This window comes from Lepisosteus oculatus, chromosome 11 (genome assembly GCF_040954835.1).
Source record: "Lepisosteus oculatus isolate fLepOcu1 chromosome 11, fLepOcu1.hap2, whole genome shotgun sequence".
In the NCBI taxonomy this organism is placed as follows: Eukaryota; Metazoa; Chordata; class Actinopteri; order Semionotiformes; family Lepisosteidae; genus Lepisosteus; species Lepisosteus oculatus.
Genome location: NC_090706.1, coordinates 20742572 through 20769864, shown reverse-complemented (window position 1 = coordinate 20769864; position 27293 = coordinate 20742572). Strand labels below are relative to the sequence as shown.

Here is a 27293-nt window from a genome sequence, read left to right as displayed (position 1 = left end):
TTTTTATTTATTTTTACTTAAAATGTGAAATGATGGCACAAAAATGCCCTGCTTATTGTATTGTGCATTTCATGGTTGTCATTGTTATGCTATTCATTTGCTTATCACAAAAAGTGATAAGCAAATGAATAGCTTATCTCACCATGAAAAATAAGTAAATCATGAAATCATTTTCAATCCCAAATCAGCTAAAAAAATGTTCTAGATTTATGGAAACTAAATGGTTTCAACAAAGGTGGATTCTGAATATTGCCCTCTTTGCAACTAAAGAAACTCCTATAAACTCTTCCCCGAATCTACTAAATCAATCTAAACCTATTGTAGGTTTATAATTCCAGTGATGCAAATATAAAATCTTAAAACTAGTGCATTTTGCTGCTTCTTTTTAGTAAAGACATTGTACAGTAGTTTTGAATTAATCACTTTTCAATTTCTTTGAAAATCAACTCCTTTGTATAGTACAAATAATACAAAAACTTAACTCATGTGCTACATAAAAGAATGCAAAAAATGTAACTTTAGGTCAGTAGTTATCCTTTATTTAGGTAGACATAAGAGGAGGTGTCTCTAAGAGTTCAGATAAAGTGTGACACCTGGCAGTGTAAACACTTCAAGCTCCAAAGCTGATCAAGAACAATTGTAAAGTTTTTGTTGGTTTACCTAGTTAATAAAGTTGTCGGTTAACAATTGTCAATAAGCAGTCTAAAAACACACCATATAAGATAGATAGATAAGACTTTATTAATCCCTAAGGGAAATTGAGGATATAAGATCACATCAAGAACACAGGAGAGGAAAAAAGACAACAGGAAAAAGAGAGAAAAGAGGACAAGAAGAAAGAAGAGAGGAAAAGGAGGAGAAAGAAGGTCAGACCTCAAGAGAGGAGTCAGGAGGAGTTGGAACTTAAAGGTTGTGCCACGCGAGAGCCCCTACTTCTTAATTATCCAAACAAAACCTGATTGGTGCTAGGTATTTGAAGTTTTCTAGAGTGAACTTGCTATTCTGTGTGCTTAGGAAACTTGGGTTTCCTGGGTAAAAGATACCTCAGTTAGAGACATCTTTCCTGCTTGTGGATGCATTTTTACAATAGGGAGACACTGTAGACTCACATTTATTTTGTGGCATGCAGGTTTGCAGAGAGAGATATATAACTGCAGGTTGTATTGCATTTATTTAGAAAGGCAGTTTATCTCTTTTTAAGGCTCCGTAGGCATTAAGAGTTTAATACTTTGTAGGAGTCTGGAGTTTTCTGGGTGATTAGACCTCTGAAATGCCTTGTCTGTAAATGTTTTTTCGTGTGTAGCATTGTGTTTGTATTGTATTGTTAATGTTTGTTTAACCAAGTGTGCCTGAATCATTACTCTTTTCACCAAAGCTGTGCCAGAGAAAACATTCACATGCTAGGGTTATGGATATATTTTTACTTATTGCTTTGCTTAATTGCTTTGTCAATTCCAGATATTCACCATTTTTGTGACCCCCTGTAGCAATGTTAATGATGTTCAAAAGCTTATTGCTGGGAAGAAAAGGTTCTCCCCGTTTTCTAAAAAAAATTGTAAATATTTAAAGGAACAAACTAGAAAAATATAGCTTTGCAAAAATGCTTTTTGTGTGTTTACTTTTTTACTGACATATTTTTCACAGAGAGGAAAAAAATATGCACAATTTGCCCTGGCGCTACGTACTTTCACAAATGTCATGTAAAAGCACAAAAACAAAAATCCAAATTACAAATTCTGTGTGCTTCCAATATTTCTGATGATACCCTAACAATACTTGGCATTTATCTTTGAAAGGTAAACTATTAAACTTCCTAAATGTTTGCATGTTGGCCCCCTCTTATCGCGCCTATCTTAAAGCACCGCTTGGAAATTCAGATCACGCAATAATTTTGCTTATTTAAAAAGCTGAAATAAAAAAATATCAAATCAAAAGTTAAATCAGTCAAGGTCTGGCCCCCAGAAGCTATAAAAAGCCTGAAAGGGTGTTTTGAATGTACAAATTGGAATGTACAGATGCAGCCATTCAAAGTGCGCGGTACAGACACGTACCGGAGCTAATTGGCTACAGCGTCGTGCATCGTGACGCGCGATGACGCAAAATACCGCGGTGCGTGATTGGTTGACCGACAGGGGCACTCGTGGTCCGTTGGTCTGTCGTAGAAAGACTTACTGTAAACGTCTTTACTGTGCCCGTTGTAGATAATGAATTTTACCACTGAAGGGAAATCTTAGAAGCTGAGCATAAAAAGAATAGGAGCATACTGTAACGCGTGTGAAGGCCATAAACGATATTAATTTTGGAACATAAACATACAGTATATAGCTGGTCTTGGTACTTTAAAGAAAAAAATACACACCAGTATTCCATTTCTCCCTAAACATTGTAAGCTTCGAAGTCTTTAACTAACGTGATACCGGAGTCAACAAGCATACTTTTAGAATTTGATTAAAACGGAATATAATATGGAATCGCGTATCTCAAGAATTTAATAACAGTATGATTATATCCGTGTACTGCGACAGGGCTGTGTAGGGCTGTTTCGCCTGCCTGTTCATGTGAGCTGTCTTGTAGCCTACTGGTGTGTGTGCAACAGAGTAAATTTTTATAGAGAAATGGAGGCTGGACAGTATGCGTTACAATATAAACATTTATATTGATTTAAATCGTGTTCTGATTTAAATCGCAAACGCATGTTTAATTATGTGTTTTTTAATCATAATCAGGCTAATGCATTTCTACATTTTCTGTATGAACCAGCTTAGAGGTTCATACAGAAAGACAGCTTGTGTATAAATTGAGTGTAAGGTAATTTATGCTTCTAAAGTCATGGTCAACATTTATTATTGTACTGTGCTGTAAACTTTTTCTGTGCCTAGTCACATTATTTTATAGCGTTTTTATTGCTTTATTAAATCCGGTGGCGCAGTGTGTTAGTTTCCTGACTCCCATTATTTAAACAGCGACACTGATTATTCATTTCTAAATAAACTTTATTTTATATAGCGTTTTAAGCGAATAGGTAATTAGATTGCTCATAAACCTAATCGCTTTTTCTACATAAACAAAGCCTGATTGCTCTCTGAAAATGCTTTTCCTTTATTTTTAAAGTAGGCTTAGATTTCAACTATAGATCGTATTATTATAAACTTTCTTGGAAAAAAGTATTTTATGTAAACCATGTTTGCTATTAATTCATTTAGGGCTAAAATACGTTCATTGTCTTCCAATCGAGTCGAGTTGACATTGGAAGCCTGCCACACCCGGACTGTTAAACCAACACATTAGCACGTCAAAGCCCATTGAGCCAGTATTGGCTTTAGTATTCCCCCCTCTCCCCTCAATTCAATTCAATTTAAGGTGTTTTATTTGCATGACAGATGGGTACAAGCAGTGTTGGGTATGTATATTGTAACGCTTACGGCAGACAGGCACTGTGTAAGAGCCGGCGCACCAGAGCAGCGCACCAAGGGAGCGTCTGCATTTATAACTTAGTTTTTAAAATTAGTCAAGCAATATGAAGCATCTCCTTTTACTTAGTGCCTGAGCATAAAAAGAATAGGAGCATACTGCAACGCGTGTGAAGTCCATAAACGATATTAATTTTTGGAACTTAAACATACAGTATATGGCTGGTCTCGGTACTTTAAAGAAAACATACACACCAGTATTCCATTTCACCCTAAACATTTTAAGCATCGAAGTCTTTAACTAACGCGATACCGGAGTCAATAAGCATACTTTTAGAATTTGATTAAAAGGGAATATACAGATGCAGCCATTCAAAATGCGCGGTAAAAACCCGCGGTACAGTAACCTACCCACAAGCCACCGCGGGGCACCGGAGGGCACCGCAGGGCAAGTGATTGGCTGGCCAAAATGACCGACAGGGGCACTCGTGGTGCATTGGTTGGTAGTGCAAAGATTTAATCATTTAATGTCTTTACTGTGCACATTTTAACCCGCTTAGTTTTGAATATTTATATGGATTTTACCACTAAAGGGAAATTTTAGTAGCTGAGCATAAAAAGAAGAGGAGCATAACGCATCTGAAGGTCATAAACGATATTAATTTAGGAACATAAACATTACTGTATGTATGTAAATTGTACTGTGTATGGTTGGTCTTGGTAGTTTAAAGAAAAAATACACACGAGTCTTCCATTTCTCCCTAAACATTTTAAGCATGAAAGTTTTATGAAACGGTACCCAAATATGCGATTGCTGTATAGAATTAATTTTAATTTAAAAAAATTATTTAACACGAACATTAAGCTGTTTACATCTTCCGCCTGAGAACAGTCACCCGTTGCTACCCAACGCAGAATGGTGATTGGCTGACACCATCTGACGTGCTGGTTTGCTATACATACTGTACCAGGAAGAGGATTTCTTTCTATTCAAAACGTGTATTTTAAAAGTTTAAGAAGTAAAAACCTTACAGCGTACACAGATTTCTAAACTGATCAGAATCGTTATCTTTGTCTTATGCATAATAATGTTCACCGCTCTGTCCAGCAAATTAATAATAAACTTTATTTTATATAGCGTTTTAAACGAATAAGTAATTAGATTGCTCATAAACCTAATCACTTGCTTTTTCTTTTTATTTAGGCTCAGATTTCAACTATAGATCGTATTATTAATAACCATAATAACAACCAACCAACAAAAACAACCATATAAACATAATACCAACCAAAAACATAGATAACAACCACAATACAAAATCAAATAATCAAACCATTTTACTCTCGCAAAGTCCTCCAATTATCATAATTGCCCCTTATGCCCCTTATGCAAAACCAAACCTTCCTCCCATCCCAGTTTATCCTGTTTATCATAAACAAAATCCACCTCAATTTTCAACATAAAGCATTACACAAAATCAATACCTCAACACTCCATACTCAACAACGATAATTCACAAACAGCCGGAACATGTAACTACACATTCCCAAACAGACCTGATTTCCATAGCCCCGCCCCTTATGCAAAACCAACATCCCTCCCCTGTTCTCTCTCTCCCCTGGCGGTTGTAATTGTTTTTATTTTCAAATAAATTTTAGCAAAGTCATGTATTTTAAAAATCTTAAGATATTTATATTTATGTCTTTATTTAGTGGTTTCATTAGTGACAAAGGCTAAACTTTCTTGGAAAAATGTCTTTTATGTAACCCATGTTTGCTATTAATTCATTCAGGGCTAAAATATGTTCATTGTCTTCTAATGAAAGAAGGGTTCCTTTCGCCGTAGTCGGGAGCCTAGCCTTTAACTAGTAAGTACTGTATTTACTGGGTTTTTGAGGGGGGGGGTGTCTTTCTCTGGAAATCTCGCCTCCTACTTTGAAAATACCCGTGAAACCGGTTCAATTCGTCACAGCAAGCACTCCTGCAGAGAGGGGGGTTGTACTTGCAGTGTATACAGTACACGCGTTATGCTCTTCGTTAATGTCTGTGAAGTTTTATTTAATCTCTGAGCCATACTGATTCTTCTGGAAGCCAGTTTCCGCCAGGGAGTAAAAAAAAAAAAACACACTATGGTATTCTCTCCAATGTAGTGCAGTTAAAAACATACCTCTGATGCTGCTCCTAAATGAATATCGTTTATGACCATCAGAAGCTTTATGCTCCTTTTCTTTTTTCCAGTGGATTGAACAGGGAGAGGCATTTCATGATGTACTTTTTACTGATGAAACAACAGTAGCTCTGGAACAGTTTTCAACCAAGTCATTTTATAAAAAGGGGAGATATGTACACGTTACTGAAGCTAAAAGTTTAGCCTTTGTCACTAATGTAACCACTAAGTAAAGACATATAGAAATCCCTACGTTACAGACTGTATATGGCTGGTATTGGTAGTTTAAAGAAAAAATACACACCAGTATTTCACTTTCTCCCTAAACATTTTAAGCATCAGAGTCTTACATGTGGTTATTTCGAAAACGTTTGTAAGTGCTCCTTCTGACCATGTTACTGTTTACTGTTACTGACCATATTAAGTTTAAGTGCCTGTGGGCACTTTTCCTGTCCGTGGGGGGTGGACCGTCTTTCATTAGAAGGTTAGTCTGTTCTACTCTGAGAATGTAGAGGGGGTGGAAAGTGCCCGCGGTCATTTAATTAGTATTAAAATCTTAGTTATCCTTCTAGTTCACAGGTTTGCATGCATAATTTAATTTTGAAAGCCACTGAGACATCAGGTACTACTGTTGTATTTATGAAAAAGAAACAAAACAAAAAACATACTAACAACTGTGCCATCTTACTCCTTAGTTAATACATTTTATTATACATAAACAGTTAACATTGTAAGCAAAATATTTTGAATTATATTTAACCCTATTTATTCTATAGTTTTGTATTTAACTTATTATATGATAGTCAGACTTAATGTATATTAATGTATATTTGAACAATGAAAATATATTTTTACAAGATTTTACATTAAGCACTTAAAATTAATATGGTTAATAATAGTAAACTGTAACATGCTGTAACAAGATCGGTTAAACTGCGAAGAAAATGCTTTCAGAGAAAATGTTTCAGGTGTGAAGAACATAGATCTCCAATGCAATTTCAACCAAACCTGTTCCCACACACCCTGCCCCCACTACCATTAGAATATACACAAACATTTTAGCGTTTCATTCTGAGCAGAAGACCCTCACACCTGAAGAGTGCTGGCTGTGACGAATTAAACCGGTTTTACAGGTTTCAATCACAGACCATGTGACATGGGACTCAGTAAAGTAACACACACCGCCACTGGATTTGATAATACCTAACCAAAATCCGCAATATGGAAACAGAACCTGTGTAATTGTTGATAGATGATGTACTCGTAACATTTTTTCAAGACGAACTACAACATTTAAAAAATGACTTGTATGTACTTGATATCTCTAATCAATCCACGGGTTCCAGCACAAAACGAAACTAAAACGCATACCGTTTCGCGCTTCTTATTAGTTGCTCAAAAGTAATTTGACCGTATGAAATGCATAATATAAACCTAGAAACATATACGTGAGCAGTACTTAAGCACTGTAGTATCGGTGTTAAGACATACCTCTCAAATACTGTAAATCAAGTTAAAAATATCTCAAGACCGATTCTGGTCGTAATGAAACCATGTTTTGTGTATGTTTTCTTTTTCATCTTGAAATAACTCATTTCTAACTACCTTTTTCACTGTTAACATCTTGCAGCAATTTTGCGACAAAATATACACTCTGACAGTTCATCCTGCTACCAACATTAAATAACAAATCTTAAGATTTCTATATTTATGTCTTTATTTAGTGGTTTCATTAGTGACAAAGGCTAAACTTTCTTGGAAAAATGTATTTTATGTGTTGCGGAAAAAACTGACTTGCTTTAACAAAATATGTTTACAAATCCTTTCACCTGGCATTTTCGTAGTTAGAAATTATGGAACGCTCTGTTAAAAGCAAGGGAGTTTTTATGTCTGTTGCAGTTCTTTTGCAACATGAATATAATTATATCGTTATTATAAACTGTCAGAAGACTTAGTGTCTGTATCTGCTTCATTTTCTAATTTTGGTAGCACCTCTAACTGCTTGTCTTTCTTATATGCATTTACTTTGTAATCTGTGGTCCTTTTATCAGTTTTTACATCTACTGTATTGCTTTGAGATGCCACCTTTAATGGTGATATATCAAATAAAGTTTTTTATTATTGTTATAGGGAAACATAATCAGATTTTCCCTGGTTCAGAAAAAAAGATCTAAAGTATACTAGTTTGTCACTCTTCTCATTCCCTTTGCTAAACAACGTTTCATACTAATCTGATCAATCTAACTGCCAGTTTTCTGTGCTTTCTCTATCCTGCTAGATTTGCAATTATTCTGAAAATTTTCTTCTTGAAATAACTCATTTCTAAATACCTTTTTTCACTGTTAACATCTTGCAGCAACTCTGCGACAAAATATACACTTAGCACAGTTCATCCTGCTACCAACATTGAATAAAAAAAATCTTATGATTTCTATATTTATGTCTTTATGTAGTGGTTTCATTAGTGACAAAGGCTAAACTTTCTCGGAAAAATGTATTTTATGTGTTGCGGAAAAAACTGACTTGCTTTAACAAAATATGTTTACAAATCCTTTCACCTGGCAATCTACCTGAATGCCCAACTATCTGAGAATCCCTCTATGAAACCATGGTTGCTATTAATTCATTTAGGGCTCATGGACAGAATTGCTGTTTTTTATGCATGCTAATTTTCTGATTCCTCACATGTTTCATGTTTATAGATAAGACTTTATTGATCGCGAAGGGAAATTGATGTACATGTTCATGTACATGATGAACATGTTTGCATGTTCTTTTGTAACATACACCTTTTTGTGATTTTTTTGTATATCTAAGCAAGTGTATAGGCATGGCTTTTTTTCTGTTTGCTCCATTTCTAAAACTTTTTGCTCATGTGCATTTTTGTATTTCTTTACACCTCTAGCACTTTAACGTCCTGAATTTTCATTTGCCTTAATTTGTAGAATGAATTTGAGTTTTAGCCTTAAAAATCTTAAGTTTTCACTATCTTTTGTTTCTTGTCCCACAACTGTTATTATTGATCTCTGAATTATTGTACTTGACATGACTTCATTCAGCCTTTCCTGAACGTCTATGACAGGCAGAGAGTGCTGTTTCTGGTGCGATCTTTTGCAGCTGACATTTCACTGTTTTAAACGAACAAGAAATTAGATTGCTCATAAATCACTTATCCTATATAAATACAGCGTAATTACCCTCCGAAAATCCTCTTTTTCTTGTTCGTTTTCGAGACTTGATCGAAACTGATTTTAGATGTCAGAAAGGATTTCTTTTCTCTGTATTTCCTACATTGCTTTGTCGAGATTTTAACTTTATATTTAGGCTCAGATTTCAACTATAAATCGTACACTAATTAATAGCAGTAAATACTGATGTTTTGCTCCCTCTTACCACAAAAATATATATGTTTTGTAGCTGGGATGAACTTTATTTCGTACGCGTAGCTACTACCATTCAGACACCCAGAGAGGGGGGGGGGGGGCGTCTTCTCGCCTCCATAACTAAAATGCCAAATAGGAGTGGCTTAAGCGACATACACAGTCGTGTAACTGACAGTTTGAGGTAGCCTATCGTGTAAATTTCGCTTTGTTGCTGATAGGTTAAGCTTTCGAAACTCTGCCCCAAAGTCATGTGACTGATTTTTCGCCCTGTTTCGTTGGTTAAACGCAATGATCACAAGCACCACCATGGTAACTGGGATGTGTAGTTTTTAATTCCGTTTGAATTATAACAGTACGTACTGTCTTCATATTTGGCCAGGGCTTTAAAGAGAAGGCGTGCCAAAAAATTTCGGTGCGGTCGTCTCCGCTTTAAAGGTACCCCCGTGCTGGAAGAATTTGACCTCAGAATGTTTGCCCAGCGTACTATTAGTAATATCTTCGTTAAAGACTGATGGCCACAGCTCAAACATGAGAGGTTGAGCGTTATTAGCTCCACCTTGCGGAAATTCCGGATACTATTATTTTGCTTGTCGTATTATAGGAGAATTTACGGTAACTAGCGGTATTTACCGGTAGCTTGCGGTAGACTGCGTACAGCGTACCGCAAAATAATGCGGTATCGCCCGTGCATTTTGAATGGCTGCATCTGTATAATACTTCACTTTCTCAGCAGAAAGCCCCTCACAGTTTTGAAATATCCACTATAATACCTGTTCCTAAATCCCCAAAAATATCTTGTCTCAGCATTTGAATAAGCCAAATTCCTATACCAGTATCCTATTTTTGGATTTCAGCTCAGCAGCTAATACCATTGATCCACATAAATTATTCAGTAAACTGATGGACTTGAACATCAACCGTGCTGTGTTGTTGGATTTTGGACTTTTTAACACATTGTTAACAGACTGTCAGGGTGAATAACGTGACATCTTGCCTCCTACTCTCAGCACAGGTGCTCCCCAAGGCTGGTTCCTATCTCCATGGCTTTTTTCCCTTTTCATAAATAACTTTACATCTCGAGATAATTCTGTATAGATTTCAAATAAGCAGATGACACTACTATTGTTGGTCTCTTCTCAAATAATGATGAGACTTGTACCGAAAGCAGATTGATTTGGGAACAGCCTGGTGTTTGGACAATGATCTCCTACTCAACACTTCTAAAACCAGGGAAATCATCATTGACTTTTGACGTATCCAGAACACAAAACAATTTTCATTAGTGATATTCCTATAGACATCACAAACTCCTTTAATTTTTGGGGGTACATACATAAACAGTGATCTTAAATGAAGCTTCAACACTGACCACATAGTCAAAAAAGCACAGCAGAGAATTATTTTTCTTACAGAGTGAACAGGCAACTTCTTCTTCAATTCTACACAACCATAATCCAAAGTGTTCTGACAACCTCTACTATAGTCTGATATGGAAGCTTGGATAACTACTCAAATGGCAAACTGGAAAGGATTGTGTCCAAAGCTGCAAAAATTGTTGGCTGTGAACTCCCTTCCATTTCATTCTCCATTCAAGTCACACTTCCAATCGTGCCAAGAAAATTCATTTCAGACCCCTCTCATTCAGATCATAATCTTTTTCAGCTTCTCCCTTCTGGAAAACATTTCAAATCCTTCCTCTCAAGGACTGCCCCTTTCAACCTCAGTTTTTTTCCCACTGCCATACAAACTTTGAATTCACATTGAGCTCTGAATTTTACTGTATAATTATGCAGCTACATGGGAAGTGTTTACATATGTATGTGACGATGTTTGTTGTCTTTTGTTCTATTTCAATTTGTACTGTATATGTTGTATGTATGTCTCATCTGTGTTCCTTGCTGTTCCGAAAGCAAATTCCACCAACTGCTGCTGCATGACAATAATGAATATTGAATGTTTAATAACCTTCTGTCTCATTGTTTTCAAGAATAAGGAAATGTATAGAAGTAAATATAATGAATCTGTACTTGACAAATTCATACCATGTGCTGCTGGGCCTGCTTAGCCATGCTGCATAGGAATCATCCGGATGGCGGTAAGCCAGCTGTTGAGTATAACCTATGGAAAAATTTAGGAAAACAATGAGCTTGAAAGAAAGGTTAGATTTCTGTGAACCCTCTTTTTTCTTGAAAATGTTTGTGATTTTACAATAATGTTTCAATAAAAAAGGTAATCCACTTTTGAGGTACCAGTCAAAATGATTTTGTTTTGAGTAGGTAAAGTAGGACTACTATAATATTCTCACCTGCATCCTTATAAGCACAGAGAAATATAACTATTTCATAACTATAACATGTTGCAGTGCAAAAGATTACACACACCCAACTGAACTCCTGAGTGTTTGATTTACTTCTGGCAGTAGGATGAGCCATCCACCTCAGAGTCCTAACCTATCACCCAGTGAACTTAAAGAATCACTTGGCAGTTTAAGTCTTGACCTTAAGAATCTGATGTAGACATCTGCTATGCTAAAGCATTGGATAAGTGACGAGTATACATAAACTACAGTTTCTTCTATACTATATCTCAGCTTGTATGTGGACAAGGGAAATGCTTCAAACATTATTTTGACAAGTGCTCAGGACCTTGACTTAACATCTCATTTGTAGGATGGCTCTCCCCACAATACCACATCCACAGATGCAAAACTGGACTATTGATGTTTAACTTCTGAATCAGGGAAAACAGAAACTTCTGAGATATGATATGACTGCCTTACAAGAAAGTTTTCTTATACACAGTACTTCATTAAGCAGCTCCTTTTAAAAGATATTTTTTAGAGAAATAGTAGTTAATGTCTTAATTTTCTGTAGATATGCATTTCTAATGTTGTTTAAAAATAATAGTTTTGACAGTGATATTGAAAAACAGTTTTTGCAAAGTATATTTTTCTTACCTTTGTTAATATAATTAATTGCCTCAGCTCGACGCTCCAGACCAACCTTTTCCCACTGTTGGGTGGAGTCCAAGTAATGTGTAGCAATAACAGGTGAAGTCATGTAAATCATGTTCTGTTCTCCACACCCACTAGGCTGTGTAATGAGACTGCCCAAGGGTTCACCACTAATGGCACTTTCAATAGTTTCAGTCAGAATCTCACCTGTTGAGGGATACAAAGGTTTACAGTAAATCAAACTCATTGGTCCATTTCATTCATTTGATTACTCACTATTGTAAACCACAATTTAGATCAGTGATATAAATTAGGAAGAGCAGAATATACATTACATGCAGTAATATATATTCTTCTAATTACAAAACCTCAAAGTGAACATTTAGGACTTATTTGTTATTTATTTTCTATCCATGAACAAGTTCCATCCATCCATTTTCTAATGACTTTATCCAATATAGCATCACAGGGGAACAATAAACTATTCTGGCAAAAATGGGCACAAGATAGTATACACCCTGGACAGGATGCCAGTCTAGCGCAAGACAGACACACACATACACACAAAGCTAGGAACAACAAGCTAGAGAACATACAAACTCCACACAGATAGCACCCCAGGTCTGAAATTGAACCCAGGGTATCAACACTACAGATGAGCTATGGTAGCCACTGCACCACTTTTGCCTAGTTTTCAACCCAAATTCATGCATTACCTTAGTGACTAAAGTATGATAATTATTTTTGAGAACTCTCTAGAATCATTCTACTGTATATGAAGCTTTATTTAAAGCATTTGGAAATCTAAATTTACCATATCATAAACACTGCTTGTATCTTTTCTGCTGTTAGTTTATCAAATACTTCAAACAAGTTAATAAACAAAACCAACCTCTTCTAAACCCATGCTAAGAATGACTAAAAATGATTTTATCATATGCATAATCCTCTGTTGCACTTATAATTATGATTTCCACAACCTTACATTATTTTAAAATGTAAAATATTTTATGCACCCATCCATAAAAAGGATGACTACATTAGTGATTTTCCAGTCAGTGAGTAATGCCTTTGTCTTGAGTCTGCTTGAAACGTTATTAATCACCTATGTATAACACTTCTTGTTTCCTAAGGGACAATTGGTAGAATTGCTAATTGTATAATCTTCTTGTAACCATAACACTTCTTCCTTTTTTTGCTATCATTATTTAATATTGAACTTTGTCTTTCCTCAGCCTGAAGCTTTATGTCCATTTCTTTCTTGAGAAAGTTTTTTTTTTATTTTATTGAATATGCCTTTTCTGTATGATTGTCCATTGTACTTTACAGTGCATATGCTTCTTTACTATATTAATAATAGAACAGTTCTATTGTTGATTACCTGTTACACTGATGAAAGTCTGAGGTTCTGTTTTTGGTACTAATGATGGCAGGACAATTTTATCAACTTTTTCACTTTGAACTCCACCTATGAGAAAAATGCAAAGACATTGCACATTAGATATATTCTCAGTTTTAATTCAGTACAAGCTAGTATCTGCTCTACATTATCAGTAAGGTAGTACTCTGGTTTCTGAGAGCCCATTTTTGTTAATATGCTTGGCTGTTACTGATTTTTACCATTATGTATATATCACCTCTGAAGCATTTTTCTTGTGTGTTAAGAGTGACTCCACAGAAATGTACAAAGCTAATCAACACCATTAGAAGGGACTCAGAGAGAACACAATCATAAGGATTTTCAGTATTCAGTGTACCAATGTAACTTGCTTGGCATGAGGGGTGACAACTAGACCATATGAAAGAGGTGATTTAGCCCTATGTGAAATGACCAAAGAGTTGCTTAGCAGTTCCTGGGAAGGAAAGCCTGATTAGTCTTATTAATGTGGTGGAGGGAACAGGTGATTGTATTAGGGGCTGACTTTACTGGGAAAATGTAAATATAATTTCAATTTGTATATATATAAAATATTTTGACTAGTTTATTTCAATGTTCATTAACGCTTATTAAACATTGTTAAAATATAAAAAAAATGAATGATAATACATTTAAAAATAGGTGATACGGTATTATGCATAGTAGCCTTTCACAGAATGGCTAAGGATCTGCACCTGTGGCTGGAAGTTGCCAGTACGTATTGGCCGGCAGAGGAATTTTACTCCGCTGGGCCACTGAGCAAGGCCCTTAACTCCAACTGCTCCAGGGGCGCCATATAAATGGCTGACCCTGTGCTCTGACCCCAAGCTTCTCTCCCTGTCTGTGTGTTTCATGGAGAGCAATTTGGGATATGTGAAAAAGACAAATTCCTAATACAAGTAATTTGTATTTGGCCAATAAAGTGATCCTTCTCTCCCTCTTAAAAACTACTTCTGGAAAGAGCATTTGAAAAATACATTTCATGTTGTTTTGTGCCATGAAAAATATTTAGAATGAGAGTAATCTAGTGTAATCTATGAACAACTCACCGTGGACAGATGGATTCAATTCAATGGTTTTAATAGTCTTTTTCGTTTGCACACCTTCTGCCTTTGGAAAAAGGTACAAATTAATTTTATTTCTTGTTTTTTTGCATTAATGTATTCTCTAAAGATAATAATCTACCATATTGCCCCACTTTTCAATGCTAAATAAATTCAGTACTGATTTGCAATAGTACTTAATTTTTTAATCAGTAATTGTTTTTTATACTTTCTTCTGGTTTTGGAATGAATCAAATCATCACCTTGTTTATTGCAACATCCCCTATGCTGCACATTGAAAATATGTAACTGAACAAACACTCATCTGACATATCCAGCTGCCTTACCGACTTTCCTAATTTATTGTGCTACAAGCTCCATATTGCTTCATAGCAGGGTCAGAGCTGAGTGGAAGAATGACACATCTTTCTTGCACACCCCAGGAGTCAGCTGAATTATCCCCGTCCATCTTAAGCTTAAACAACTGCTGACAGCATTCATTCATTGTGCAGTGTTGCTTGAAGAATGGCTAATGAAAACTTTACTGTTAAAAGTAACTAAGGTTCTTAATTGATCTTCAGTAAAGTTGCTAAATTGTATTTAGAACTGATTTACATAAAATCTAAATGTATCTAATGTTTTATTCAATGGTTTGTGTGCTTTTTAAAGCAAGAAAAATATTGTAAACTAAATTATTAGTTAAGATATAAATAAGCTAAATATAATTAGATACAATAGCTAAATAAAGCCATTGTTTATGCACCACAATATTACAAAATATCCTTATTAAACATAATGATGTTCCATAAGGTTATTTTGTAATATTGTGGTGCATAAACAATGGCTTTATCATTTATAAAGCCTTCATTCAAATGTTTGCTTACCACAACCCGAAGCTTCTTCTTTACTCCATCATAAACTGCAACACCAAAGACTGAGGCCTTAACTTCAATCTCCAACTCTCCTTTCTCCATGGGGATGATGACAAAGGGCACAGCTCTTGAAGATAATGGATCAATATTCACTTCCACCCTGTATTTTCTCTTCTGACTGGCTGCACTGCATACCTGTTCATTCTCCATCAGCTCCACACGCACCTGAAGGGAGGAAAATAAGAATTTCAATCAAGTAAATTTAAAATGTCTAGGAATAGACATTCAAAAGGAAATTATTTTAATTTTTACCAGAATAGTTTAAAAAAACTTCATTACACTACTTAAGTAGTAAAACGTTCCAGGTTGATATCTGGCATAATTAAAGGTTGCTTGTTTGTGAGATGTAAAATTGCCTGGAAAATGGAAAATTCTGTTTCAAGAATCAGCAAAGGAGCCCAGCGAAACTAGATCTGTAATTGACAGGTCACATCCTGAGAAGCAGAAAACCAATCAACTGGAGCACCTTCAAATCCATCTGATCAATCAGCATAATATAATAATTTTCAGGGTGCAGTCGCTTAAGTACAAGACACATCTAGGAAAAAATAACCACTACAGAAAGATAAGATCACTTTATTAGCCATATACAATTTCTTGCACTGGGAATTTGTCTTTTTGCATACCCCAACTTCCTCTCCATGAGACACAGATAAGGAGAGAAGCTTGGGGTCAGAGTGCAGGCTCAGCCATTGTACAGTGCCCCTGGAGCAGCTAGGAGTAAGGGCCTTGCTCAGGAGCTCAACAGAGTAGGATTCCTCTGCCAGCCATGGGATTTGAACCAGCAATCTTCCAGCCACACAGGCAGACCCTCAGCCACTGTGCCACCACCCCAAATAACACATCCTGTGATATGTTTTATTTAGGAGATTAATCTATTTTGCCTATGGCAGAATAAATGGAAAGAATATGTCGCAAGTTTACCATGGCGAGGTCACAGTGATAATTTTACATGGTGTAGATGTTTTTTTATCTTGTGGCAATTCTCCCTTAACAACAGAACATCTTTGCTGGAGACTAAGGACATGTATACTGTTCAGCAATCCATGTCATATAATCAAATATTCCACTGTTCTTGCATGCTGTCTGTAGTTGGGAGCATCCAGGTAATGAAATGCAGTTTGACAAGCTTCATGAAGGATGTATGGAATGAATCTTAAAATTTAGAATTTAGAATTTTCAAAGCTAGCCAGTATATCTAAGGGTGATGGAAGTAAATGAGGGCATCCGAAGAAAAACAAAACTAACACAAGTACAGTAGAACATACGGGGTCAATTGCAAAGAACTGAAAGCAGCGTACTTACTGGAATTCAACATGTGGTTAGCTGTTCTCAATTGCAATGAACCCAAAGCAACACCTTCTGCCATTTAAAAGTTACTAATGTAGGGGACTAAGTTAAACTACCTCTTCATATGGTGTAAGCAACTTTATGGCATAGTAACTGAAACATTGGATCACAATAGAACATTCTTGAATATAGTTATATACATAACAAATGTAGGGATCTGTCACATAACATTTCCACATAATCTAACAACACCACATTCAATTATGTTTATCAATACATGGGTTTATTAATATGTGTGATGTTTATTTATAATACTGTTTAATGTTCATATTTATAGTCTTTTAAGTCTTAAAGTTGTTCTGTCACATCTATAGAGCAATTGGATGGATTTGTTGTATTTTTTACTGTGGTGGGATTCTACACTTGTGGTTCTTGGGAGAAAGAAAGGATATTGAGAAAATGGGGGTTCAGATAGTAAGTTAGGTATAATGTTAGGGTATGTTAAAGAAAAAAAAATCTTAGATGAAGTACAACAAATGTAGCCTATTCATTAAAAGGAATCTATATTTTTTATCAATGGGAATAAAAGTCATTATAATACAATACATGTTCAAATTCAAACCTGTTTATTTTGTGACTAATTGAAACTTGAATAACACATTTGTAGAGACATATCCTAATCTGGTATATTTTAGCATACATGCAGTTTTAAAATTAAAAATGTATAATTATTAATATTAAATATCACTAAATACTTAATAAATACTAAATAGTAATGTGGCCTATATATTAATTTACTTGTATGATTAATTGAAATTTTCTGATTCAGACCCCCCACAGTTTTTGCTAATTAGATGCTGAGCTCTTAGTATACTGTAGTACTAAGCACAAGTTCATCTAGTCTCCAACTTTGTTCCGTACATTTTTTTCATTATAATTGAGCTCAGAGTGGAGATGATCTCCAGACAGTATCGCATGAACAAATCTGCAAATTATTATGCATTTTCGTGTTAAATTCAATAAATCCAGTGTGGGCTGAAGATGAAGTGAATGTAGTGCAGATATTTTATCTAATGCTGGTATTTTCTGATTATCAATCTTTAAAGAATAAGACATTTGGGAACAGCTAATTGAAAATCATACTGCATTTATTTAAAACAAAAACTTACTATGGCCCCTGAGTCAGTGAGAATATTGTGTATTATTATGGAAAGCAAAAGACTGATGGAGTTTCTTTGCTTTTTGTCACCATCTGTTTTATGTAACAGGGAGTGGCCTTTCAAGCACAAATTGTATGTGGCTTGTCATGAACAGGTGATCAAGTAAAACACTGGTGTACAATTTAATTGATGTCAAATACATAGATCACCTGTCTGTATGGAACTTATTTGACTGTATTACCTCATCTGCAAATAAACCATTAACAATTCCCAGCAGGAGTTGGAATCAAGAAATGTCTTACTTTGATTGGCATGTCTTCATAGTTGTACACCACAGCCTTAATTTCCACTTGTTCATTTCGTACCACAGAATACGGTAGCTTCAGGTCTATGAAGAAGTTCTTCAACACTGTGATCTCATAAACATCAGCTACACAGATTCCTAAACATACCCAGACAATATACAAGATTATATTACATTTTTATTCAAAAAGTGCTAAATGACTACACTTTGAACCTTAAGTAGGATGAAGCCTTAGTACAACTCACTTAACCTACAGTAAATCGTGTAATGTAGATGGAGTTATTGTCATTTTACGTAATCTTCAGCAAAACAAAATACCACATTAAAAAGATCAGCTTAGACGTATACAGTATTCCTTATATTATTATATATTATTCCTTATATAGTGTATATTCCTTAGACTGCCATTTTTCTGTTTTAATGAGCTATTATAGGTGTACAGTACGTCTGTAGAAATCTGTTTACTACTGTTTTAATTCTGAAAAAGCAAAATAAATTTACCTTTCAGTGGAGACAAACTGATGGCTGTAATTTCCCAGGTAGTGATAGAGTCTTTCAGGAAGCTCTGGATATCTTTTTTAACAAGGCTTAAACAAGAAATAAGGCCTCTTAAACCATAATGCTATCTCATTAGGTTTCACAAATTTCTGACTTAGAATCATGTCCTTGGTCACAGACATATGCCTTTCTTGTATTTATATTATATTGCATTCTTATGTAATTGTTTCAAGTTCATGAGCATTTTTTTTCATTCCACATAAAATTATACAATTAAAGGATTTTTAATATTTATTTTTTTTATATTTAGTTGAATATACTGAACAAAACTTCAGTATAATTTACAATTGCTAAACAGCCATTTGATGCATATATCTCTCCCCATCCCGCCCCTTATAGTCTCTCCAATCTGCTCTAAACTTCAGAGCTTCACTCTTTTGATTTCATTAATATTTCAATTAATTAATAATTAATTTCATTAATAATCAATTAAGTGTCAGTTTGCATGGCCTGTTTGGCATCCAAAGCACTGATAATAATTTATAGATAACAGGTAAGGAAAGATGGGGAAAAATATGTTGTAAAACAAGTGCAAGAAATCTGTTATGATGGTAGTAACTTTGGCTGTTGTTAAGAAAAATTATGACTTCACTGTCGTGGAACAGAATGTTGGCGGGTATTCTAGTATCACATACTGTCTTATCCAGTGTCTGTGAAAACTGCTGGTGTTTCAATGCCAAAGTGGAACTACTAAAGACATATTGCAGTGAAAGACCTATTAAAAAGTTAATGATAGTATATTAATATGTCACTATTAGAACATTAATAGCATTATAATCATTATTATTACCATACATGATTGCGCTTTTTCCATCATGTAATAGAATATAGACGACACTCATACAGTATGTGTTCATTTTAATTTAACCCGATGCCGACCAGAGAAGGATAGGCCCCTGCTTCCGAGCCTTGGTTCCTCTCAAGGTTTCTTCCTACTTTAGTCTAAGGGAGTTTTTCCTTGCCACTGTTACCTTAGGCTTGCTCACTGGGGGTTCAGGCCTGGAAATCTGTAAAGCTGTTTTGTGACCATGTCCATTGTAAAAAGCGCTATACAAATAAAACTGAATTGAATTGAATTAAATTGAATTGAATTGAATTAAATTGGATTATGTTTGTTATGTTATTTTTAACTGTTATTAAAGAAGTGGTAAAAAACAGCAGTTAATTCCTTATAAAATAAACTCTTAACTGCTGTTTGGTATTAAAATAAAAACTGCACAAACTAAATCTATTTGGTTCAGTGCATAGTGTTGAAAAAGACAATTAAATGACTTAGAGCACATTACTACAGATCATATAAATTGTTGCCATACCCATCTTTGTCTTTGGGTGCTGTTGGTAAAGTTTCAATTTGCCACAGCCAGCTTTCTGGGAATTCAGTTCGGGACACAATTTCATCGTCACTTATGTAATCATCATCTTCTTCACCTACATTGAAACAAGGAGTGATGAACTTTGGAATAATTTAGTACAACATAATATGCATAGCACATACACATTCTCCAGGTAAAAATACATAGTATTATTAAGACTCAGGAAAATGATAGTTTAAAAAAATATAAGTATAAATATAAAGTCTTTTAAAACATAACTTTGCAACAAAATCTTAATTTTTTAAAAAATATTGAATAAATAACATTAGAACCACACCGAATTTCCATATATGATAAAGGAATATGCTACCTCAATAAGTCAAGGTTATCTGTCAGAATTAAAAATGTTTTGATAAGAAAAATTAATCTGGAATTAATGTTAATTTCACTAAATCTTTTTTTATGTTTGTCAGAGACCCAGCTTTCAATAAAAAGGACCAAAGCCAGTAATGTTTCTTTCTCCAGCTGGTTTTGTGTTGTAAATACCCACAACACAAAGCAAGAAAATAATTAACTTTAGGCTTTTCCGAGTTCTGTGCTGGCACAGGTAATAGTATCATTGAATATTAATTGAATAAATGTTATAACACAATGGTTGTATTCCATAGCTACTATAGGTATCTAACAACATTTCAGGAACTGGTGATCCCGGGCTTTTAGGGATTCAGTGTCACAAATGACACAACAAAAAATAACAGAGTTGACCACTCTTGTGTTAGTCATCCATCCTTCTCTAACCACTTTATCCAATACAGGTTCAACCCGAGCCAGTCCCAGTAAGCAATGGGACCAAGGCTGCATACACCAAGGATGTTCATCACAGGCCCAGTTCATCACAGGGCACACACAGATACATACAGTACATACTCACACCAGAGCCAGTTTTCACAGAAGCCAATTAACCTACCAGGATGTCTTTGAATTTAGGGAGGGACCTGGAGCACCCAGAGAAATATGGGAACAACATACAAACAATAATAATAATTCCTTACACTTATACAGCACTTTTCTGGACACTTTCTGGATGATGCGACAGCAGCCATAGTGCACCAGAATGCTCACCACACATCAGCTATCAGTGGGGAGGAGAACAGAGTGATGAAGCCAATTCATAGATAGGGATTATTAGGAGGCCATGATTGGTAAGGGCCAATGGGAAATTTGTCCAGGATGCCAGGGATACACCCCTGCTCTATTCAAGAAACGACCTGGGAGTTTTAATGGCCACAGAGAGTCAGGATCTCAGTTTAACATCTCATCTGAAGGACGGCACCTTTTTACAGTATAGTGTCCCAATCACTATAATGGGGCATTAGGACCCATATAGACTGCAGGGTGGGTGCCCCCTATGGTCCCCACTAACACCTCTTCCAGCAGCAAACTTAGTTTTTCCCAGGAGGTCTTCCATTCACATACTGACAGGCTCACACCTGCTTAGCTTCAGTGGTTTGCCAGTTGTGAGTTGCATGGTAATATGGCTGCTGACTATACATTTTAACGTATATAGCCCTCCAGGAATTGAACCCAGGACCCCAGTACTGCAGGTCAGTAATATCAACCTGATTTGATATTCTTTTTTAAGATAATTGCATGTTTTGTCTTTGCAAGAGGATTTAAAGTCACTGAGGGATGAAGTAGTATTTCTATGATCACAAATAGGAAACAGCATTAAAAATAAGAAATAAATATTTGTTTAAAATTAAAATAGATTAATAAAATGCTCTAACAAAGTACGGTCCAGTAAGTACAGTTCTTTAAATTTGCCACAGTGACAGTGATATTGCGCTTATTTGTTTTAAAGTGACTGCCTTAATATGGAGAGTCAATTGTTGTAGTGTACATTATACATTATTCTGTTGATTGAAATATGAAACTCACTTCGTGCAAGAGCTAACATTTCCCTCTGACGTTCTTTGTGTCTTTTGGCGATCTCTTTACAGCAGTGCAAGAAAGCATCAATACACTCTTTGCCTTCGATAATAAATTGGGTCCTCTTTTCACAGGTGTAGTCCATAATATTCTCTGCCATTCCATCTCTACAGCACTTCTGCAGGGGTCCTGAGAAATTGCTTACTAAAAGAATAGAGTCAGAAAATTTTAATTACAGACTAATAAGCTACTAACCATTAATCAGGCGCGCACTTTCAAAAATCACTTCCAAACAGTTTAGTAAACAATAATAAAAAACATGCTTCATGATATTCTTACTCCAACACTGTAGTCAGCTTTTTCTAAACTTTTAGCTAGGATTTTTGCAGAAAAGTTGCATGATAATTAGATGTTTGTTTGTCCTTTCCATGTGGCTGTGATTTAAAATCTAGAAAACTATAAAAAATAGTTAAATAATTAATAAAATAAAAGTACTTGCCCAGACTTGTTATGATGTCACCCAAAACCAAAGATCGGCGTCTCCTCTTTGGAGGCTCTGGGCATGTGGGATCTGGAATAAAATATTGAATCTATTATATTGTATAACATTTCTACGAAGAGACTCAATACAATTAAAGTAAACCTGTCATTGGCAGTCTGATACTGCTGTGAGTGCACATAGCATCTAAATTTAGCATGTGATTTAAGGTTATCATGTTCATTTGATACTGAATGTCTGTTGTATTGTATTTATTTTTCAACTCACGGCAGCTCACACCTACAAAGTGCCATATGGTAAGGTGCAATGACCCTCAAAAGCATTTTGCTTTTCTTTTCCTTTTCTTCCACAGGCTTCCAATTGACGTGCATATACAATTCGTATAAAATTATTCTCATTATTCTCAGTTTTCTGAAAATTCTGACAGGGATTAAAGTGTTGTCAAATAAACCTCTGTATGCTATAGCAGGTTTGAACCTAGATGACATACAGTAGGAAGACGAAAATTACTAACAGAATAACAAAATAGTCTGGAAATGGCTTCTGTTCTTTTGACCACATGTGTACTGCTTCCCTTTAGATGGTAAAAATGATATTGACCACATTACATAAAGATAAACAGCCAAAATAAAGGAAACACCAATATAAAGTGTCTTAACAGGATGTTGGGCCACCACAAGCCACCAGAACAACTTCAATGTGTCTTCAATGCTGTAGATTCTATATGTGTCTGGAACTCTACTGGAAGGATGCAACACCATTTTTCCATGAGAAATACCATGATTTCATGACTGGGACAGCCATGCCATATTCATGCTTATTAAACCATTCATTTACCACTCATGCCCTCAGGGGTATTGTCATCCTGGAAGTTTTTACTCCCATCAGGTCATCTTTCACCACAGGATGAACTTTATCACAGAATAGCTTTGTATTTATTGGCATTTACCTTGCTCTGTTAGGGGTTTAATGGACCCAAACCAAGCCAGGAAAATGCCCCCCACACAATAACAGAGCCGCCTGAACCCTTCATTAGAAATAAATACTCATACCAGTAGACATATTTTTGTGCCACACATGTACGTATGCATTTGTTAAGAACAGGGAGCAAGATGACTCATCTGACCATATGACTTTTTTTCACCATTTTTCCACTTCTCAGTACCTTATTGTCTATGTTCTTTATACCACCTTATTCAAAAAAGTGCATTTTAGGATGTAATAAGTCTTCATGCACTCAACCTGACCATGGTACCCTTTTCTGTGAAGTTCTTGACGAACTGTACTGCCCGCTCACACCTTAAATTGACACTTGCAGTCAACTGATTCAGAGCTGCACATCTTTATTGCCTTGCATCTTGAACCAAAGATATCATATTTGAGTAGTATGCACTTTCATCCACAGTTGCCCCTTTTTAACTTCCATCTCAGCATCACTTTACCATTGTTCCTCGGGAAACATCAACAAGCTTCTGCCAAACTGTGCCTCAATAATCACTCCTCTTTCAAAGCCACTGAGATCTCTTCTTTTATCCTTGGTAGCCAAAATAATGAGCAATTGGTCTAACCCAGCATCTTTATAAAGCATGAAGGGATGTTAATTGCTTCATTAAAGGAACCACCTGTTTTGAAGCACCTCTTTTTAAAATACTTTGCATCCCTCATTTACTCAAGTAAGTAAATCTATTTTGGTAAAAAATCTATTTTTACCTGTATAAGTGAAAAAAAATAGTCTTTTTATCTTGTAACCAACCATGGGTAAAAGCAGACAGCTGCTCTTTAATCCAAAATTTTTAAATGTATTTTGGTTATATTAATTGGCCTCTTTAAGTTCTATATATTTTGCTCAATGAAAAATTACACCTGCTTTAGACTCTATACATTTCCCTTCTTCTATTAACTACTTAATTTCATTTCTTAGATAAAAAGTCACAACCTCTAGTCACTCTTTATGATCATGGTTTAACTAAATGTGGAACTATACGACAGTAACATTACTACTATCTAAAATTGGACCTGGACTGTACTGGAATGGAAGTCCTCGAAGAAAAATCCGATTACTGCTTTAAGTGGTGTTGATAGACAAAGGTATTGCTCCTTCCCCTGAAGCACAATTTCTAAAAAGTCAGTACACAGCACTATGCCTCAGATAAGAAGTTAAACCAAGCTCCTGAGTATTTGATTAGTAAATGTCCCATCCCACATATCGCATGGTTTGTAAGAGAAAAATTGTTAACCCTAGTTTCTTGTCAAAAATCAATTTTGGGTGTGTACAATGTGCCCATTCTAAATTTCCTCAGTAATTCATATTGTGAAGCAATTTCTATCTTTTCCATCTATGCTGTCCAGTGTATTGGGGCTTGTGGTATAAAAAAACTGCTGCATATCAATCACTAGACTATACTTCAGTGGGCTATGAAGTGGTTTCCCTCTAATATCTGTAGTGTGATATAGAAACAAACTACAAAATAGATTTTGGGTGTTTCCTGAAATAATCACTTAATCGAATTTTTAATTACCTGTTCTAGGTTTTGTTTCACTTCCAGAGCTTGATTTAAACATAAGCCCAGCATCGTTAAATACATTCATGTTGTCACTGCCACTGCCAGCTGTACAGCCAATGTCATTCTTCTCTACAATGTCCCAGATCTGTAATTAGATAAAACAAACAATCCTTCAAAAATATTCAGCAACTTTCTTCAAATAATAGCAGTTTGTGCAATCATTCTCTGATGCATTAACTTTTATCTCAAGAGTGTTACATATATAAATTCTAATACTAAAACAATTTAAGTTAAACAATTTTCCATCCATTCATTTTCTCTTTTTCAATTTTTCAACAATGAAATGTATTGTTAACTTATGTGCCCCAATGATATACTACAGAAAATGCTTTGACCTAGGCAAAAACACTTCCAATGTTTTCCAGCAAATTTCAGTGACAGTAGACATGAATTTAGTACTGTGACTATCAGAATATCACAAATAAATTATACTTTGTATTACTGTCTAATGTATCCAAATACAGTGGAGCATTGTGTCACAACCTGACACACATAAGATTGGATTGCAGCTTCTTATTCAAAGTAAATGATTACTCACGAGATTGTTTAAATAACATAACTAACTAAAACAACAGAAGCACTGAAATTTAGTAGTGAATAGCTTTGTGCACAATGATAGGTACATGTATTAAGAAAATTTCCATAACATTTGTGCTACAGTAAGTTCCTATACTTTCATTTAAAAGGATGTGATTAATTATTTCAATTGGTCTTGTACATAAATGGTTATCTGAACTCCTCAGTTTTTCTGGCTTGTCTCTTACCTTGGATTGTGAGAGTCTGTTTTTGTTGTTCAAAACATAGACTCCTTTATCAACAGCAACAAGTCCAACCTTTGCTCCTGGGTCCCCTATTAATGTTAGACTAAATGGTCTGCGTGGTTCATACACCCTCCTGTCTCTGTCAGTGGTTGGGGTCACACGGAGCTTGGAGGCAGAAGAAAAAACAAGAAAAAACAAGGAAGAATTAAACTAATGTAAGGCATTACTGATTCATTCAGATCCCTTATCTGTAATACTTATAGTAACCGGTATTGTGATGCACAGCACATCAATCCTAGAATAAAACTCAATACACTCTTACTACTGACAGTGATTGGTGCATGAAGCCCTTTGTAATGACAATGCACAGCAAATACAAAGAATGTGAGAACCCAAATATGTGTAGCGGCAATGCTTGTTAATAATACAGAATTAAGCGTTGCTGTGTTTTCCTAAATGAGGCCCCATCTCACTCTCCATCTCTGTGGTGCAGCCACAGAGAAAGTATTCATGCAGGCTGATTTAAGATGTTTTCTTTTGATAAGGGACAGCTCCCAAACGGGAGCGCAAGCTCAGATCGGGGCACTCCTTGGCCATTTTCGCGCATCCTCAGAGACAATCACGTGACAACTGCTGTTGTCTGCACTGGGACTTGGACTTTGTTCTAAGCGCGAGGCCGAGGATCCCGTACGTACTCAGAATTCTACCAACGTGAATGCTCCGCTTGATCAACGGCAGCCTACAGTTGGACCCTCGTCGACAACCTGAATAGCTTATTCAGAAGCAGCGCTGGACCGGGAACGAACCAGCTTCTTCCCAGGCAAAAGAGTGACTTGTGAGGACTCGCGGTCACACTCTGTGCATAGAGACTTTCTACTAGCCAGCCGGACTGCTGGTAGATCCCCTCGGAGCAACAACTGCCCTGTGCGCCGCATTCAGATTCCTCCGCCCGTCCTACTCTGAGCTGCACCTCGACTGGTTGGCCGGTAGCCAGAGGATGCTGGGACAATGCCCACTGGACAACCGCTGGAACGGAGGCTGCAACAGAGCCTGTCAACTGGTTTGGCATTCGTGCCGGGAAATTCCAAATCCATACACAGTGGATAAGTAAACCCCATGTTCTACATTGCGTCTCGAGAATTCAATTGTACCTCAATACAAGTTGTTATCAATTTAATTCATGAGTAATGTATTTACGTCCGAGTTTAGAGTAACTGTGGGTAATAACACTGTTTAGCGATTTGGTAACCGAACGATATATATTGACATATATCCTCTGTTGTGTATCTCTTTGTGTTGGCATCTCTTCGAGATTATATACCTTGTGTATTGATAACCCTCACAGTAAGGTCTGCCGCTTGTATCCAGGCAGACTAGTATATGTTTGGTGCACAATTTATATTAATAAATGTATCTCGTGTATTGAACCCGTGTGTGTGCGTTGTTAGTTGTTCTGACATTTGATTTTCTAAAAGCCACAACGAACCACCTCGTGATTACTGCTACAATTAATAATTGTCTCAGTAAAACCATCAAATAAATAAAGTACCACAGGATCTTTATTAAGTGTTCATGCAAGGCTAAACTCTTAGATTTTCAGGTGTACATTA

The 27293-nt window shown here is 35.8% G+C and overlaps 1 protein-coding gene across 1 annotated transcript in view; it reads right to left on the bottom strand.

The window, feature by feature from the left end:
- LOC102688304 (complement C3) overlaps positions 1 to 27293 on the bottom strand; it is an 84820-nt gene that overhangs the window by 31098 nt on the left and 26429 nt on the right. The window contains exons 14-25 of the mRNA XM_069195920.1: positions 25687 to 25848; positions 24878 to 25007; positions 22355 to 22430; positions 21869 to 22059; positions 19931 to 20045; positions 18561 to 18646; positions 18058 to 18197; positions 15258 to 15470; positions 14380 to 14440; positions 13295 to 13381; positions 11917 to 12120; positions 11003 to 11078 (exon numbers count right to left, since the gene is read on the bottom strand). Coding sequence (XP_069052021.1) covers positions 11003 to 11078; positions 11917 to 12120; positions 13295 to 13381; positions 14380 to 14440; positions 15258 to 15470; positions 18058 to 18197; positions 18561 to 18646; positions 19931 to 20045; positions 21869 to 22059; positions 22355 to 22430; positions 24878 to 25007; positions 25687 to 25848 — 1541 coding nt within the window. The remainder of the gene's footprint in view (positions 1 to 11002; positions 11079 to 11916; positions 12121 to 13294; positions 13382 to 14379; positions 14441 to 15257; positions 15471 to 18057; positions 18198 to 18560; positions 18647 to 19930; positions 20046 to 21868; positions 22060 to 22354; positions 22431 to 24877; positions 25008 to 25686; positions 25849 to 27293) is intronic.